This window comes from Tachysurus fulvidraco, chromosome 9 (genome assembly GCF_022655615.1).
Source record: "Tachysurus fulvidraco isolate hzauxx_2018 chromosome 9, HZAU_PFXX_2.0, whole genome shotgun sequence".
Classification (NCBI taxonomy): domain Eukaryota; kingdom Metazoa; phylum Chordata; class Actinopteri; order Siluriformes; family Bagridae; genus Tachysurus; species Tachysurus fulvidraco.
The window spans coordinates 13205473-13221501 of NC_062526.1; the positions used below are offsets into that span (position 1 = coordinate 13205473).

At 37.1% G+C, this 16029-nt stretch overlaps 1 protein-coding gene across 4 annotated transcripts in view; it reads right to left on the minus strand.

Annotated features, from left to right (window-relative positions):
• Window positions 1–1672: 1672 nt before the first annotated feature.
• dnm1b (dynamin 1b) overlaps window positions 1673–16029 on the minus strand; it is a 35274-nt gene continuing 20917 nt past the window's right edge. The window contains exons 16-23 of one of the 4 annotated variants that reach the window (XM_027145569.2): window positions 12585–12694; window positions 11929–12040; window positions 11658–11669; window positions 11277–11447; window positions 10884–11125; window positions 10380–10577; window positions 7020–7056; window positions 1673–2889 (exon numbers count right to left, since the gene is read on the minus strand). In XM_027145569.2, the coding sequence (XP_027001370.2) occupies window positions 7035–7056; window positions 10380–10577; window positions 10884–11125; window positions 11277–11447; window positions 11658–11669; window positions 11929–12040; window positions 12585–12694 (867 nt within the window). In that variant the 3' untranslated portion in view covers window positions 1673–2889; window positions 7020–7034. Of the gene's footprint in view, window positions 6417–7019; window positions 7057–10379; window positions 10578–10883; window positions 11126–11276; window positions 11448–11657; window positions 11670–11928; window positions 12041–12584; window positions 12695–16029 lie in introns of all 4 variants that reach the window. The other 3 variants (XM_047819004.1, XM_027145567.2, XM_027145563.2) reach the window with 3 other exon arrangements.

The window sequence follows — 16029 nt, forward strand, 5'->3', positions numbered from 1 at the left end:
CAGGGATCCTTTTTGACGCCGATTATTTCAAACATCTCCCTCATATGGCCATGGGTGTTCAGGAATGTCCTCGTTGTTAGTTATTTTAACATCGGTGACTCCCTCTGAATTAACATTAGCCATTCATTTTGTAGGCGTGCTGCTCATTGTTAGCTCCGCTATCCTTAGTCTATGTCTGATAGCCAGTAAATAATACAGCACACCAGTCACATGGTGAAAAAGCCGCACAATGATAGGATGATAGGCTGGAAACAGCGCTCAATGAGAAGAAATAATACTAAAAGTAACGAGTCCGTTTTGAAAATGTAAGAAGTAAAAAGTACAGATATTTGTGTAAAAATGTAATTAGTAAAAGTAAAAAGTTGTCCGAAAAATAAATAGTGGAGTAAAGTACTGATAACAGAAAAATATACTTAAGTACAGTAACGAAGTATTTTTACTCCGTTACTTCCAACCTCTGCCGATTTCACCGTAAGACATAATTTAAGAGACCAGCAGGGCGGGGACGGGGCTGGTCATTTAAAATATATATATATTCATTGCATAACGAGTGACTGAAATAGTACTTTTTTATTTTTTCTGTGTGGCCCGGCTACAAATGACCCACAGACCAACACCGGTCCATGGCTACTTCTGTAGCCCATGAGAAGACTGACTTTGCGGAATAAAATAACATCTCATTTAGTCAGTCACTTAATGTTTAACAAAAAGTAAACTAGTATTTGCATAATTAAATATTTTATAGTCTTACACATTTATAGACAATTCGATGGAGTGTGTCAAAGTTGGCATGGTGAGATAAAACAATAATTAATGCCAATAAAAAAAAACCCAAGGATTGAGCAGCCATTAAGGCTTTTGCTCAGTGGGGGTCAGGGCCATAGAGACAGTACAAAAGAACATGCATGTTCATAAACAAGGACCTTTCTCTGCTAATGCATGCTACAGAGTCTAACTTTAGACTCTAGATTACTTTTCTCCCTAATACCCATGGGGTTAAACATATTTTACAAATCTTGTACACAACTGTGCCTCATTCTGCAAGTATGTCATTGGAACCAGATGTAGGGTGTATTTTCTGGGTTTAAAGTGACTGGAGACATAAAACAAAGGTAGGAGTTTTTCAAACACATGCAGATTTGGAGTGAAGAACGTACTGTACACTGTATGCCCAGAAAATATTGAGATTGCTTGACTTATTGTCTGATTTAATTGTCAAACCATAATGAAAATTTCATAAGTGTTTTCTATTTATTTAACTAATAAAGGGTTAACTATTTATTTAAAAGCTAAAAGGTAAGATTTTTGGTTTTATTGTAATTATGCAGATGATTAGGAAGTTCTTGTTCCATGAACTTTAGCTGCACATCAAACTGCTTTTGAACCTTAAATAATGCATAGATGTACTGTCACTCTGGATTGCTCCCAAAAGGCAGAAATGCAAATAACACAAACTCTGGTAAAAACAAAAAGGTTTTCCTATATGAAACAAGCAAAAACAGAAGTTTCAGTGTGGCACGGTGGTGCATTTATGCTGGGTGTGAATGAGAGAATGATGTTGTGCATATGTCAATTTGGAGATTCTGAGAGTCACTGCAACATTTGCCAATAACTAGAGAGGATTGAACTAAAAACTGAAAAACATTGCTCTAAGAAATTTCCTTGCACTAGGTACATCTTCCACAGTTTAATGAAAACACAATACACTGGCCAGTTTCTCAGGCTGGACCAGTGGCATTAAGATCCAGGAGGCCATATCAGACACTAGACACAAACACATTCACATTATTCATTTAAACAAATCAACTCAGAATATATACACATATCACTTCTTTGTTTACAGTCACTTCTTTCACTTTGTTATTAGCTACTTAAATATTGTACAATGTGCACAAAGTTACGGAAGCAAAATTCCCAGAGATGCATTACACCAACACAATACAAATCTGTGTATAACACTGAAAAATAGTGGGAAACATAATTTTTTACTCACATTTGTTGGCTTTTTTCTTTCATTTAGTCTGATTAAACCACATTCTCCTCTAAAATCATATTCAAGAAATTATTCCTCTCAATTAAATTAAAGCAAGGCAACACAATTCTTTTATAATTTGGACAACATACTCCATTAGACATATTGCACAACACATATTCCAATATTTGTATCTGAAGTCTTCAATAAAATTTAAAAGCTAATTAAAAAAGGAGGAAATCCAGTAGCATGGTTTCATTGCATAATATTAACTCACTCCTACTAACTTTAATTCATTATTAGCATCATTAATTGTTTTCAGGTGATAGATTGCTTTAAATACAGCAGAGCTGTATCCATAGGATCCATAGCTGGATCCATATATCTTGCACACAACATGAATACTTTTATGTTGCGATTAATAATAAATTAAACATTAATCACGACAGAATATTTAGCTCTGCCTCAGATGGAGGCTGACTGCATGTGTACAGTAACCCATTTGTAATCTGACAAAGAAGGCAAAATGTTTGCAGGCAACTTCTTTAGTCACAGCTCAATATAGAACACATTGACATTATATATTGTGTAAACACTGAAACACTGCACAGCACCTTTATTACAAATAACACTGCAGTAAACACTAGGTCCATCTCAATTCTTTCACAATCTCTCTGTTATTATTGTTCTATATCACTCTATATATTCTCTGCATCTAATCACACATTAAAACATATTGTAAACAAATCTTCCTAGCAGATAGATATACATGGATTTATCTGGCCTTCGTGTCCAACCTTCAACGTCCTCGTGGTCAGAGAAAAGGCAGTTGAGAGAGTGAGTGGAAGGATGGGTTCTATGAGTCAAACGAAGGATGTGGACTCTCTCCATGAGAAGGGCTGCCTTTGCTTGGTCGACTGGGTGAAAAGTTAGAACATGTGGGGCGAGAAGGAGAGACAAATTGTGGGCAAAAAGAAAGCACTAAAGTAACCCACAGGCAACTCTTTCAAAATATATTTTTTGCAGACTTCTGACACTTACAGAAAAAGTACTAAACTGTACTGTTGTTTGTCACTAGTGGGATTTTATCTCTTCAGTTAATGTTTTTTTTGGCCTAATAATAATACCTTAAAGAAGTTTTAAATGAAGAGTAAAATTGAATGAAGATTGTTGAGAGTACCACCCCAGCGACAAAAGAAAGTTACTTTATGCAACCTTTTTCTGAACACCAATAATTAAAGGAATACAGTATCATGTTTTTCCACCAATCTACTACATCTCCAGAGTATGATAAATTACCACAAATTGATTTTGACCTGTTTACTTATACTGGGAAAGGAATAGAAAATCCCTCAGATCAAAACTTATAATAGCAGATGTTCGGCTGACAGTTTTTGCAAATGAAGCTCTAAATGTAAATGATTCATCTTGTTAGAGATGTTTATACATTTTCAGTGTGATAGTTGTAGCTTTGAATTCAGTTTACAGAATCAGTGTTTGAATGGCATGGCAGTGCAGCAGGTAGCATTATCATCTCAATACTGAGATCGGGTAAATGTTTGTGTAAAGTTTTGCGTATTCTCCATATCATCATGTGGGTTTACTTGTTTCCCAAACCACCCTGACTTATTTGACATCCATAAACTCAAAATTAAGGCAAATAAGCTTCGAGTTTGGGAAAGATAAATAAATACATCTATACACACGTATATAAAACTTAAAATTAACCAAGTTGAATCAAATTCCTAATTCTTTCCTCTAGCCTCTAGAGTTCTAGTTTTAAGTCAAGCCCTAAACAAATGACTTATGGCTACATTTTAGTGTGAGAATGTAGCAGCTTTCTCAGAGAAGTAACTGAGTGAGCCAGTGTTTAGCAGGTGGCTTTTGTGTGCTCTAAGACTGTAAGCTGCATGTAGATTGATCTTAAGAGAGAAGGAAGTGAGATACAGTAGCAGGCGCAAAGGTCAGCAAGAATAAACTATACTAAAGACAATTGAGAGAGGCTAATGTCATAGCAGTCACATGCTTTTATATTTAATCAGTTGATTGTGGCTTTCAATAGACTCAGCTGTGGCTTCTGCTTGGTTGGAATGAAAACCTGCACCCACTGTTTCTGGATAAGATTTGACACCATTTTATTAAAGTATTCAGAATATTTCAGTGTCCAATGTATACTTAACCTTGTCCCAAATTACATACTATACACTATGTGCTTAAACAATACAGTATATATGTTCTCTAACATGTAGTGTGTGAATTTTAAAAGGCAGTATAGTCTCAATTAATGGAAGTATAAACTATTTCGCAGTCAATTCCAAACGACATCAAACATGTAGCAGAATAAAGTAACTTTGATTAATGTTGAAAAATAAATCATACGATGTGGGCTAATCTAAAAGACTTTTGTAAAATGTCTCATCCACCACAGTGTCAGTGTCTATAAGCTCCACCCCTCTTCCCTTGTGTAAGTAAATCTGTGAGCATTCAGTTTATGAGCGTTCCACACTTAATCTTTTCAGCTGGATAAGTGCATTATCCAGTTAAATAAAGTGACCTCTTCTTGTTGGAATTTTCAGTGTGAACAAACTACTAAACCTATTTGTACTACAAAATGGCATAATAGTGTATGTTTTTGAGACTTGGCTTCTGCTTGGTTGGAATGAAATGGTTGGACACCGCTGCTTTACTGTCTTCTACCTAGTTTACATGTATGATTGTTTCAAGGACAAGGATTCTTTTATGTAAATATGTGCTTCTAGGTAAGTTCCTTCTAGGAGATGTGATTTGTGTGGCTGTGTACAGTATGAGTGTTTGGGTGTTTGTGTGAGGAGACAGTAGTTTCTTTCTGCAAGTAGGGATCCAGGGCTAATAGTTTCTAAGGGAACCTTTGGCTTTGTTGGGTCTTCTTGGTGATGCTGGAACTCGTCGACTTCGACGATGACAACGAACAGACAAATGCAAGTAGACAGACAGGATAGAACAAACTAGCAAGAACTAACACAAGCACAAGTGTCAATGAACACACAGATATATTGAGATGAGTACAACACACATAGAAAATGAACCTATTCATGAAAACAGCATGGCCATGGTCATTAACCAGGCTTTTTTTATTCCCTTCCTTTGCCTTTTGCAAGACAAGCCTGCATAGTCATGTTAAAATGTTAATTAATGGAGTGACTAAGGGTATAGTCAAAAGGTAGGAAGGCACTGAATCATGTCCAAATTCAATGCTTGCATTACATGCTGCTTTTATGTGCTGCTTATAAACAAACACATTATTTGTTATTGACTTTATAACTTTATAACTAGATTGAAATAGCATGTGTATACAAAGAATAGAATCTTTGTATAGTTAAATAGAAAACTTTGTAGCTTTTGAAGTGGCTTTTGAAATACAAACTTATAAGATTATGTTTCAGACACAGTTGGGGATTTTGGTGGATTTAGCTGAACCTAAAGGTTTTAATACTCAAAATCCAAGCAAATGGTTCCACTCCCTTTAATGTACTGGTGTAAGAGGAAGTTTTCTGAATTAATGAGCATGCTTCTTAGGCAGTTTGCGATATCGCCTTGTCCTGATTGGTTGTTCATTGGTCACAAAATTTTATTGACATAGTTTTTTAAAGAAAAAGATGAGAATATTAATTCACTTACAGCTGATATGTGAGAAATATGAGAAATTTACAAAAGTACTTTAAACTTTAGCTAAAATTTATTATTGTAAAGCTAATACAATAATATTGTAAAGCTTCATTATTGTAACAAACCACATCGCATTATGTTCTACTAAACAAATGCAACCAGGTGCAGAACTGTAACAGTATCAGACCTTTTATGAGGTTGACAAAAAGGGACCCATTTCATATTTAAAACACCACAATGCTGAGTGTGTAGCACACATCCTGTTTATGCTCCTTTTCTCTCTATTGATTCTCCTAACTTATTAATGAAAAACATACAATAAAATGCTGTGTACCCTCTAGCTTACCCAGGATACGTCACCTAACATCACTGCAACTAGCAAGCCGATTTGCCTAGCACCATGATGAGTACTTCACGATGTCCACTTTAATAGGAACAGCCGTACACCTGCTTATTTATACAGTTATCCAAACAGCAGCAGCTCATTGAATAAAAGCAGGCAGACACAGGTCAAGAGCTTCAATTACAGATCAGACATCAGAATGGGGAAAAGTGTGTTTTTTTTTACTTTAATCATGGCATGATTGCTGGTGCTGATTTGATTTAAGAAACTGCTGATCTTCTGGGATATTCACACAAAACAGTATGACAACACTACATGAATGATGTGCAATACAAATAAAATAGACTGAGTGAGAGTTCTGTTGGTGGAAACACCTTGCTTATAAGAGAGCTTACTTGCCAGATTGGTTCAAGGAGCTCAAGGTTTTCTTGTAACTCGGATAATCACTCTTGATTACTGTCGTGATCAGAAAAGTATTTCAGCATGCACAAAATTATAATAAAATTATACAGAAATTATAATTGGCATGGACTCACTCACTCTGGACAGATGGAGATCAAATAGTCTTATTTGAGTTTTCAACCGTTCAGTTTCAGTGAGTGAATGCTTAGTTCTTCCACAAAATTACCAGAATTATCAAAATGATCACTGTTTTTACCTTGAATTTAACTAGAGACTAAATGAGAGGTAACAATAACAAAACCTTCTAAAATTACTAAGGTCCATGCCTCAGTTTCCTCATTGACATATGACTGGGTCTTAAATGAATTCTCTGAACTCACCAAAATATCAACATGCTCAGAAAAAATAGCTTCCAGAGCATTATATTATTATTGCAAGCTATAACATGACAAATTCAGAAAGCTCATCAAATGGTACAGGTGAAGTAAGTACTTATTATCGTTTTGAGTTTGTCACTTAATGGCAGAGAACAATATTGATTTTGGTCATTTGGTTAGTTGGCATATGAAACGATCAGTTTGTGAAAGATGATTGGACATGAAGCCATGCACATGGATACTCATGATGCCACACAAGAACAATATGCATAAGACATACCATTTGTGGACCTCCTCATTGGTCACTGATAGAAATTCTGAAAGAATAATGAGTTATTGGGGCTGCGTTTGGTTCGTCTTGTCAGAATAAGGGTTTGCTAAAATGGAGAGGAACAGCTTAAAGGAATAAGCATATACAGTTTTTAATTATTTTGAACATATTCCCTTTTCTCTAACATCCCAGATCTTTTCTGGGAAATGCACAATTACAGCATGATCTCACAAAACTGATGACATATAAACAAATGTTGGTGTAGGGTTTATGAACATGAAATGAATTTAAAACACTGTCAGGAATGAAGCTAAAGAAACCTAACAACACAATCAGTGATGATATGCCATTGTGAGCTTAAGTGAGGCACTTAAGGACCCCGAGTGGCTCGTATATTGGTGAGAGTAACAGGAGAAAGGGGAGGAGAAGAAGAAGCAAAAAAAGAAACAAAGTAATAATTTTCCTCCAATGCGAAAGGATCAGGTAGTGATCAAGATACTGAAATTGCAGAGGGAATATAAGGAGTGAAGTTTGAAGATCATCACTCTTTCTCTTCTCTTTGTAGTGAATTTCCTAGCTAGCAAATGAATCCTGCACCATCTCAATTAACCTTAATTATACACTCACACGGAGGTTACAAAGATTTCTTATTCCACCACAGATGTTTCAGCTACAGAATATATGTCAATAAACATGTAAATGTTAACATGTGCCAATGTTAACACTATATTTAAAAATTTTGTTTAAACCTTACATATTGAGATAAATCTAAATACCTTTAGGACAAAATAAAAAAGATAAACCTAAACAAGTATGGCACCCTGGAAAAAAACCCTTCACCTGGTGAATTGCACATAGCTAAATCACTATAAATTTTATAGTGTTTTAAATATGTCTACAATCCAAATGTGAAAAGAGAAAATGGTATAAAGATTCCACAGTATTTCCACTGACATTAAACATATAACTGAGTACTGATATTAAATTCAACTGCTATTTATCCATGTAATTTGCACAATTTTAACAAGTAATAGATTTTTTTTTTAAATTTCAATTTTTTTTTTATCTTGATTTGGTAAAGTTAAAACTTTTCTGTAGTTTTGTTTAAATATACAGTGTTTTTAGTTTTAGTTTTTTAAGTAAATTAACTTTAACTCCTGGTTCCCTGAGAAGGAAAGAAGACACTGCATCATGATGCTATAGGTACATTTCTTTGTGGAAGTTGTCACTGAAGCAGACATAAAGGGAAGAGGACTTATACCATGTGCTCGAGCAATGGGCGTAAGTGCTGAGAGAATCTGCTCTACAGATTCGTGGTTCAGAGGAAATAAGGCCTGCAGAAAGACTAGCCATAATGGCAACGTCTGTGGAACATATCCCACATTGAGGTGCAGGGCAGCCCTGACCATGCCAGGAGCAGACCCTAGGCAGAAGGAGGCAACTGACAGACCCTGCAGAACTCCTACCATTCAACAGAGCCATTGAGAGTCAGAAACTTCTTACAGGTTAACTCCATAGTCTAAAAGAGGGCTTGAAGCAGCTGCCTTCAGGACCACTGAGCAAAGCAGCCTAAACAGAAGACACAAAAGCGGACCACCCTAATGATTGATGCAGGGGACCAGACAGGTTAACTCCATAGTCTAAAAGAGAGCTTGAAGCAGCCGCCTTCAGGACTACTGAGCAAAGCAGCCTAAACAGAGGACACAAAAGCGGACCACCCTAATGATTGATGCAGGGGACCGCCAAAGTTAGGCCCCTGAGCTTTGGGAGGAAGTGTTTCAGCTCTAAAAACACAGTCCCCATCTTCAGGCAATCTGTATGGTACAAAAGACAGGAGCCCTTCCAAATGCCATGGTGGGGCAGCTGTCTAGGACTGCTCCCAACCCAGGAGGAAGGTCAAAAGATACTTGCAACAATGACACACCTTAAGAGGTAGACCCAAGGTGAGAAACCAGGGTCTGTCCACATATGAAGGGTACAAAGCTTGTTACATGTAACCCTTGTGACCATGAAACGGGTGCCTGCAATGGTGATAAACTCCTGCTGCTAAGCCAGATTTGAAACTCTCATGTCTCATGTGTAGCAGACCCAAAGGAATAGGTTTGGCCATTATTCCAAAGAGCTGAGCATGCCATAGAAAAGATGGAATCCACCCAAGTGGGAGACAGAGGAGCATGCATTGTGGCTGAATCCCAAACTAACTCCAAGAAGGTGGTTCTCTGAGAGGGAAAAAGCACACTCATGTGAGCAAGCACGACATCTCAGTGGCTGGTTGCCATGTCCCTTGACTGAGCCAAGCTGAGCCAGTCATCTGGATAATTGAATACAAGAATGCCCTGTGGTGCAATGAGGCCAGAGCAGCCTCCATGCATTTTGTGAGAGTGAGCAATGATAAGACTAGGCTGAAAGGGAGAACCTGGCTTCACCTCCGAAAGCGAGCATGGGGAGTCTCCTGTGCTCTGTCAAGATACCTATGAGAAGTCAGGCATCCTTCAGGATTATCATCACAAACCCAGTCCTCGAACCTGATCTGAAACACCATAATCAGACCATTAACATCTTGAACATGTATGTGTCAACATACAGTACAATTCAAAACCTGCAGGTCCAAAATTGGGCATGGGAATCAAGAAATGCCATCTGCAAAGCCAGAGGCTCTATCTGGGCATGGAATATGCTCTATAGCCCCTTTTCCATATGAAAGAGAAGTTCCTCCTAGAGGAAAGAGGTTTGGTCTGTGTTATCAACAGTGGCAGCACACCTTAAAATAAAGAGAAGTGGAGAGGGCTAAATATGTGTCTTGGCAGACATTGGACGCTCTCATGAGCCTCTCACAACAGATGAGCTCCTATAGCAGGTCATCCTGGTATGCCTACAAAACCACCATTGTGTGCAGTGTGGCCATGTAGGTCTTCCCTATAAGGGCTGACATGGTTCAACAGTTCATGATGCAGTGTTGAGTTCCCTTGAAAGGGAATCCTATTTTTCCTTTATTTTTGTCAGTTTTTCAAAAGCTGTAGTTCCAATAAGAACCACAAAGGTTATTTTATGTGTTAAGTAAGTATCATTATCCATTTGAATGTATATAAATATCCAAGATATGCAACATTTCATTTAATCTCTTCAAATTTTGCATTAATTGGTATAGCCTAAATAATTATTTTATCTATAGCTTTAACCATTCTATACTAAAACATTCTTCAACAGTTTTAAGGTTTTGTAAAGATTTGACAATTTCTGTGAAAAAAACATTTGAATAATGTAATAATCAAGACTTTGATTAGCTACAAAAATGCACATTTTATATTATATTTATATATAATCTATAATGAGTAATTAACTCATCAGACAGGAGGGTTTTAGACTCACCTAGGAACTCCTGGAGGAGCACGGTTGGGACGTGAGGGCACTTGGGGTGGTGGGGCACTGTGGGGGTCTGGAGAGGCTCCAGGTCTGGAGGGAACAGGTGGAGCTCCGAAAGCTGGAGGCCCAGGAGCAGCACGAGCACCAGGGCGAGGAGGTCCAGGAGGGGCACGGCGCTGAGGTGTAGGGCTGGACATAGGGGATCTGTGCATGATTATAAACATTCATAGAATTTATTCTATGGCTGTTTGTCACCAATTCTTGACACCAATATTTGATACTTCGTGGATAAAAGGAACAATTTTATGTATATTGTATAAAAAAGCTGAAAACATACCACAAATGATCTTAGATCTTAGAAGATTTTAGTAATATAGCAGAAGCAGCAAAACTTGTTGTTATTCAGTATGTACTATATATTGCATAAGTAGTTATTATTCTATTTTTTTAAATAAGGTTAAAGCTAAGCTTAAATCAATAAAATAAAAATAGTTTTTGCTAGTGATATACCTTCGTCCTGAGGGTCCTCCCTGCACCTGCAGCCAGGAATCATCCACTGGAGGAGGCAAGGATGTGGACACAGTGGTTGTACTGATGTCTCCAATTATGCTCAGTGCTTCTTTGAGTGCATGGTACATGCGCAGCATCTCATCCCTGTGCTGCGCCTGTTCTGCTGATTCCTCCATCAGAGTGTTCTGGTCTCCACATGAATAAAGCTGGGCCAGCAACTCAGCAAGGATGAACTCTTTAGTCTGTGAAATAGTGAAAGTGAGACAAAAGGGTAGCTATTTTTGTACCATGATGGCAGGAGAATTGACTATATCCTGCATATAATAAACAAGGACAAACACTAAACTTTGAAGTTTTTTAAACAGAAAAACAAAAGGAGAATAAAATAATCACATTGATGATCATAAGATGCATAATGGTCTTGGGCATCAAATCGCGCACAGTCTTGTTGACGATAGCCATATAGGAGTCCACCAGGTTGCGGATGGTTTCCACCTGTCTCTCCAGCTGAGGGTCCATGGAGTGCATGAAACTGTCCGAGCTGCTCTCCTCACTGTTTTCACTCTGTTACACAACACAGCAGCGCAACAATGTTATACAAACTATTCAGGGAAACGTTTCTGAAAACACCTTTTAAATGAATACGTTAATATGGCTTAACTGTGAAATTTCAAATTTGTTTAAGATTAAATGCTTGGTTAGTTTTGGGTTGTGCCAGTAATTAGACTAAACAGTGAAGAAGTTTAATGAGATTAATAGCAATGAAGCTCGTACCTTTTCTTTGTCCTTTCAGTTCAGACACAGGCCACCAGTAAAGCAAGGATAAGTGGAGGTGTTAAGAACATCAAAGCGACACAGCTTTTGATAAACATCACTCATATTTAACAAATACACTACAGTATATGTGTTACTGTTAGAAAAGCAGCCATAAAAGTCAACAGCCATAATAGTCAATAAAGCCAATAAAGTAAATAAAGCCAAAAATAATAGTCAATAAAGCCATAATAGTCAATAAAAGTTATAACAGTCTAAACTGTAGTCATACCACAATGCGTTCTGGGTAAACACCAGCACGCAGGAAGGAGGCTTTCCAGCTGTCCACCTCTTCTTGTGTCTCACACGCCAATTCTAGCTGCCTATAATCCTTATACACGTTTCTGTGGAGCAAAAGCAGCAAAATTCCACAGGGCTACATGTAAGGCTCTATTCTTAGATTGCATTCATAATACAAATTGCTATACAACTCTACAAATGCATTTCTCCAAAGTGCATGTTCTCGCTTAGCAAAAGTCTAATAAACTAAAAAGACTAACAGTTCAACACGAGGAAGAATCAACATAATTATTGCATGTCACATCTACTGTATAGCAACTACGAGGAATTTAGCAGATTTTCTTTGCTGGGAAAATAAGAGTGAACACTTTTTTGTTATTTTGGTGAAACAAAAAATTGCCACAGAGCACTTTCATACATTTCATACAGAAATATCTTAAATGTAAGACTTTAACAGCTGTGGCTTTTAATTTGCATTATTTTAAGTTTCAACACTGGGTATTCAGTTTTTTCTCCATACAGGGAAATATCTGTGATAATCACACACTCCTGACATAAACAGTAAAGGTTACGTTGAGAAATTTTGAAGGATTCCTAATATCATTGGTACTGAAGTGGACTTATATGAAATAATGGAGCTGAACTGACCTTTGTTCAGTGTTGAAGAGGGCAAAGATGTGTTTGCTAGACATGAAGCTTTTCTCAATGTCTCGAAGCTTCAGGTTATCCACAGGCAGCATGTATTTCTTCTCTTTCTCCTGTAGAGGGAAGCATTATGAGAGACAGGGGCTGATTGTTGAGCTGGTTGATTGACGAGATCACAAGTTAATTTTGCTCTATGAGTAACATTTCTACATGTGTTCTAAATTGCCTGAGAACATTTTTGTATTGTAAATAATGGCTTTTGGACTCCTATGGCAGTAAGTCCATTTATCCAATAAACATATCTTGTAATGGTTCTAATTTTTAGCTAATGACAGTAATGTGATTGTTTATTTAAAAAAATATTAATTTTACTTTCATGACTTCTTTGAGTAAAAGGTTGGGTGGGGGTTGTCTGTAAAAGAAAATAAAAGGATAGATGCCATGAGAAAACTAAAGAGAAGAGGAGATTTCAGGAGAAGCTAAAACTGCAATATATTTCAAAAATTAAACATGCAAGAGAAATATGTCCTAGTTCATTACTAACCAAATATGTGTTTTTAAAGAAAATGTAAATACAGTGGAATGTTTTATAAAAATGTATCTACTTAATATTGATTAGAATAAAAACACTCTCTTAGAGATGGGATAGCAGAAAATATTAAATCATAATAATTGCAACAGCAGAGAAATCATCTGATTACTCCACACAGTCTCACTGTGTCATTAAATAAATGCTTTTCATTAGTGTTGTTATGGATATTTACATGTTATCCAGCTCTTCAGATTTTTTTTAACATTATCCTAACACAGAAAAAGACAGTGTCATTGCAAATATAATTTCCCCCCTTTTCTTGTTGATCTGTAGAGTTTTCAATGATTGTTGCTCTTCAGTGTAATATTATTATTCCTTTTGCATTACACATTCGCATATGGAGTAAAACTGATTACATTCTTTGAACAAAAAATTTGTTTCAAGCTAATATCACTGCTTTTTTTTATCCTAATGCTCATATTCACATTACTGGATGTTGACCATCAAAAGGGACTTGTGGTGGATCAAGCTTACTGTAAATTTGTATTGCTCAAACCATGCTCTTGAAAAGTCTCTTTAATGTTCAGTTTCATGTGTGCGTTTGTGTATGGGATCAGTATAAAGAGCTCTTTATGCAGTTAGCTTCAGAGGGAAAGCTGCATGGAGAAGGGTACAGTCCAAAATCCTACACATCTGGAGATACTACAGCTTTCCAACATGGAAAGAAACTTCAACATTCCTTAGAGTCAGCCTCCCCACCCCAAACATACACGCAGCAGGACACACACACACACACACACACACACACACACACACACACACACACACACACACACACACACACACACATGCACCAGAGCACAAACACTCGAATGCCAGCTCTTCTTCTGACAGGTCTTCAACATTATTCTGGTCTAAGAAAGAGGCCAATTTTCACTTCCTGTTGAACTTTGAAAAAAAAACAGTAAAAAAAAAAATTTATGGATAAAAATGCATGCTCCACCTCCTCCTGCTGCCTTTCCTTCTCTCTTTTTCCATTTCTTGCTGAAGAAAATGTGCCACATCATTTGGTACAATCTACATTTCCTCTGAAGATAAACTTTTCATCTGATGAAACCTTGTTAATTAAATGTTTTTGATTTGGTTTTGTTTTTTGGTATCTTCAGTTTTACTGCTAATAGGTATTTTATAATAGCTTGAACTTTCTGACCCTACTGATGAGCAATTTTGTCTTTTTACAGCATCTGGTTTCCAAAGCTGTCTGAGTGACTGCAGAGAGATTTATTATCTGACCAGGTGTAACAGGTCAGGAGAGGAACTACTTCTGGCCACCCATGTTCCTGTCTACTCTCAGCAGCAACAAACACTGATACCTTTCTGAGGACCCTCCTCTCTGCCTCCCTCAACCCACCTTCTGGTCCCTTACTAGGACCTCCATCAGTGCGTGGCAGAAAAAGAAAGCGAGAGGGAGAGATGGAGGGAGGAATGGATGGAAAGATTTTTTTGAGAGGAGCGAAAAGATGTCTGGACGCCAACGCCATTTGGCAACAGACTCAGGAACTCAGGGGGTATCCTTTATAGTCTTTTCAAGTATTTATTGTCTGCATGTGTGCAGATGAGCTTTGGAATGAAACAAAACAATGCAGGAGTCAGATTATGGATGATGACCAGTGACATAAACAAGTCTGTAGACATACCAGCTTCCTGTCTGATTATCCAGCATGTTATATTTAGTGATGTACATTTTCACCTTGCTATTTTTCAGTGATGTCGAGTTTTCTTTAATAAAAACCAAATCCACAGATCCGGTTTTTGATGCAGACAGAGGTAAGAATTGATTTAAGATAATTAATAAATAAACAATAATAATGCATGAAGTGTAGTTAAGCCTATTATTCTTCAAAGAGTGAAGTCTAATACTGTGTAATATAGCATAGTATAGTATAATATATATAGTATATAGTATAAAATACTGTATATTGAAATGTATTCCTTTTAAGGAATTCCCTCTTGTTTGGTAGTTCTGCATGTCTGTGGACTCTGAGGCCTGGCCCGCTTGCCCAGTGTTCAGACTACCTGTTCAGGATGTAGTAATTGTACAGTAGTCTGCACATTGGTTAGGCTGATTAGGATAAAGCACACTGGATCCTACAACATACAACCATACAAGCACATTATCATGTCTCTGGATGCCAGTCTGGAAAAAGGTGAAAAACATGTTTCTATTTTACATTTTAATATTAAAAATCAAAAGTAGTCAAAGTTTTGCTATGCCAGTCTCAGTTTACAGACTTGATTTGAAGAAGTCCTTGTATGACCTCTGGTAGATATCTGACATGGACAAGGATTGTGTAAAAAAATATTTTCTTTAAGAAGGTTATGAAGAATAATGAGCACATCTTCTTCATTATGTTCTAAATATATGTAAACCAGTGAATATAATAGTATAACTTCATTTTTCTGTGTGTTTGTGTGTGTGTGTGTGTGTGTGTGTGTGTGTGTGTGTGTGTGTGTGTGTGTGTGTGTGTGTGTGTGTGTGTGTGTATGTTTGCACCATGAAAAAATAAAAATCATTCCATAAAAAAGTGTATTCTTCTTGTTTCCTTCGTATCACTCATGCCATGAAGAATAAATTCCATGAATATAAAAACAGTCTTGCAACCAGAAACATATTACATTCTTGCCGTATCACTATCCAAAATCAAAAACAGATATTGATTTGACTGTCGTCACCTCAAATCTCCTTCAGGAAAGGACTTTTCTATTAGCTTCAGCTTTCTGCAGACTTTAAAAATGCTGGGCTTCACAGGGGTTTGCTGAAGTGTTAGACTCGCAGTCTCTGAGTCTGGTATGTAAGGTAATGAAAACCAGATGCCCCTTCTCCAATGCCCAGAGCAGCCCCACCAGCACAGCCTG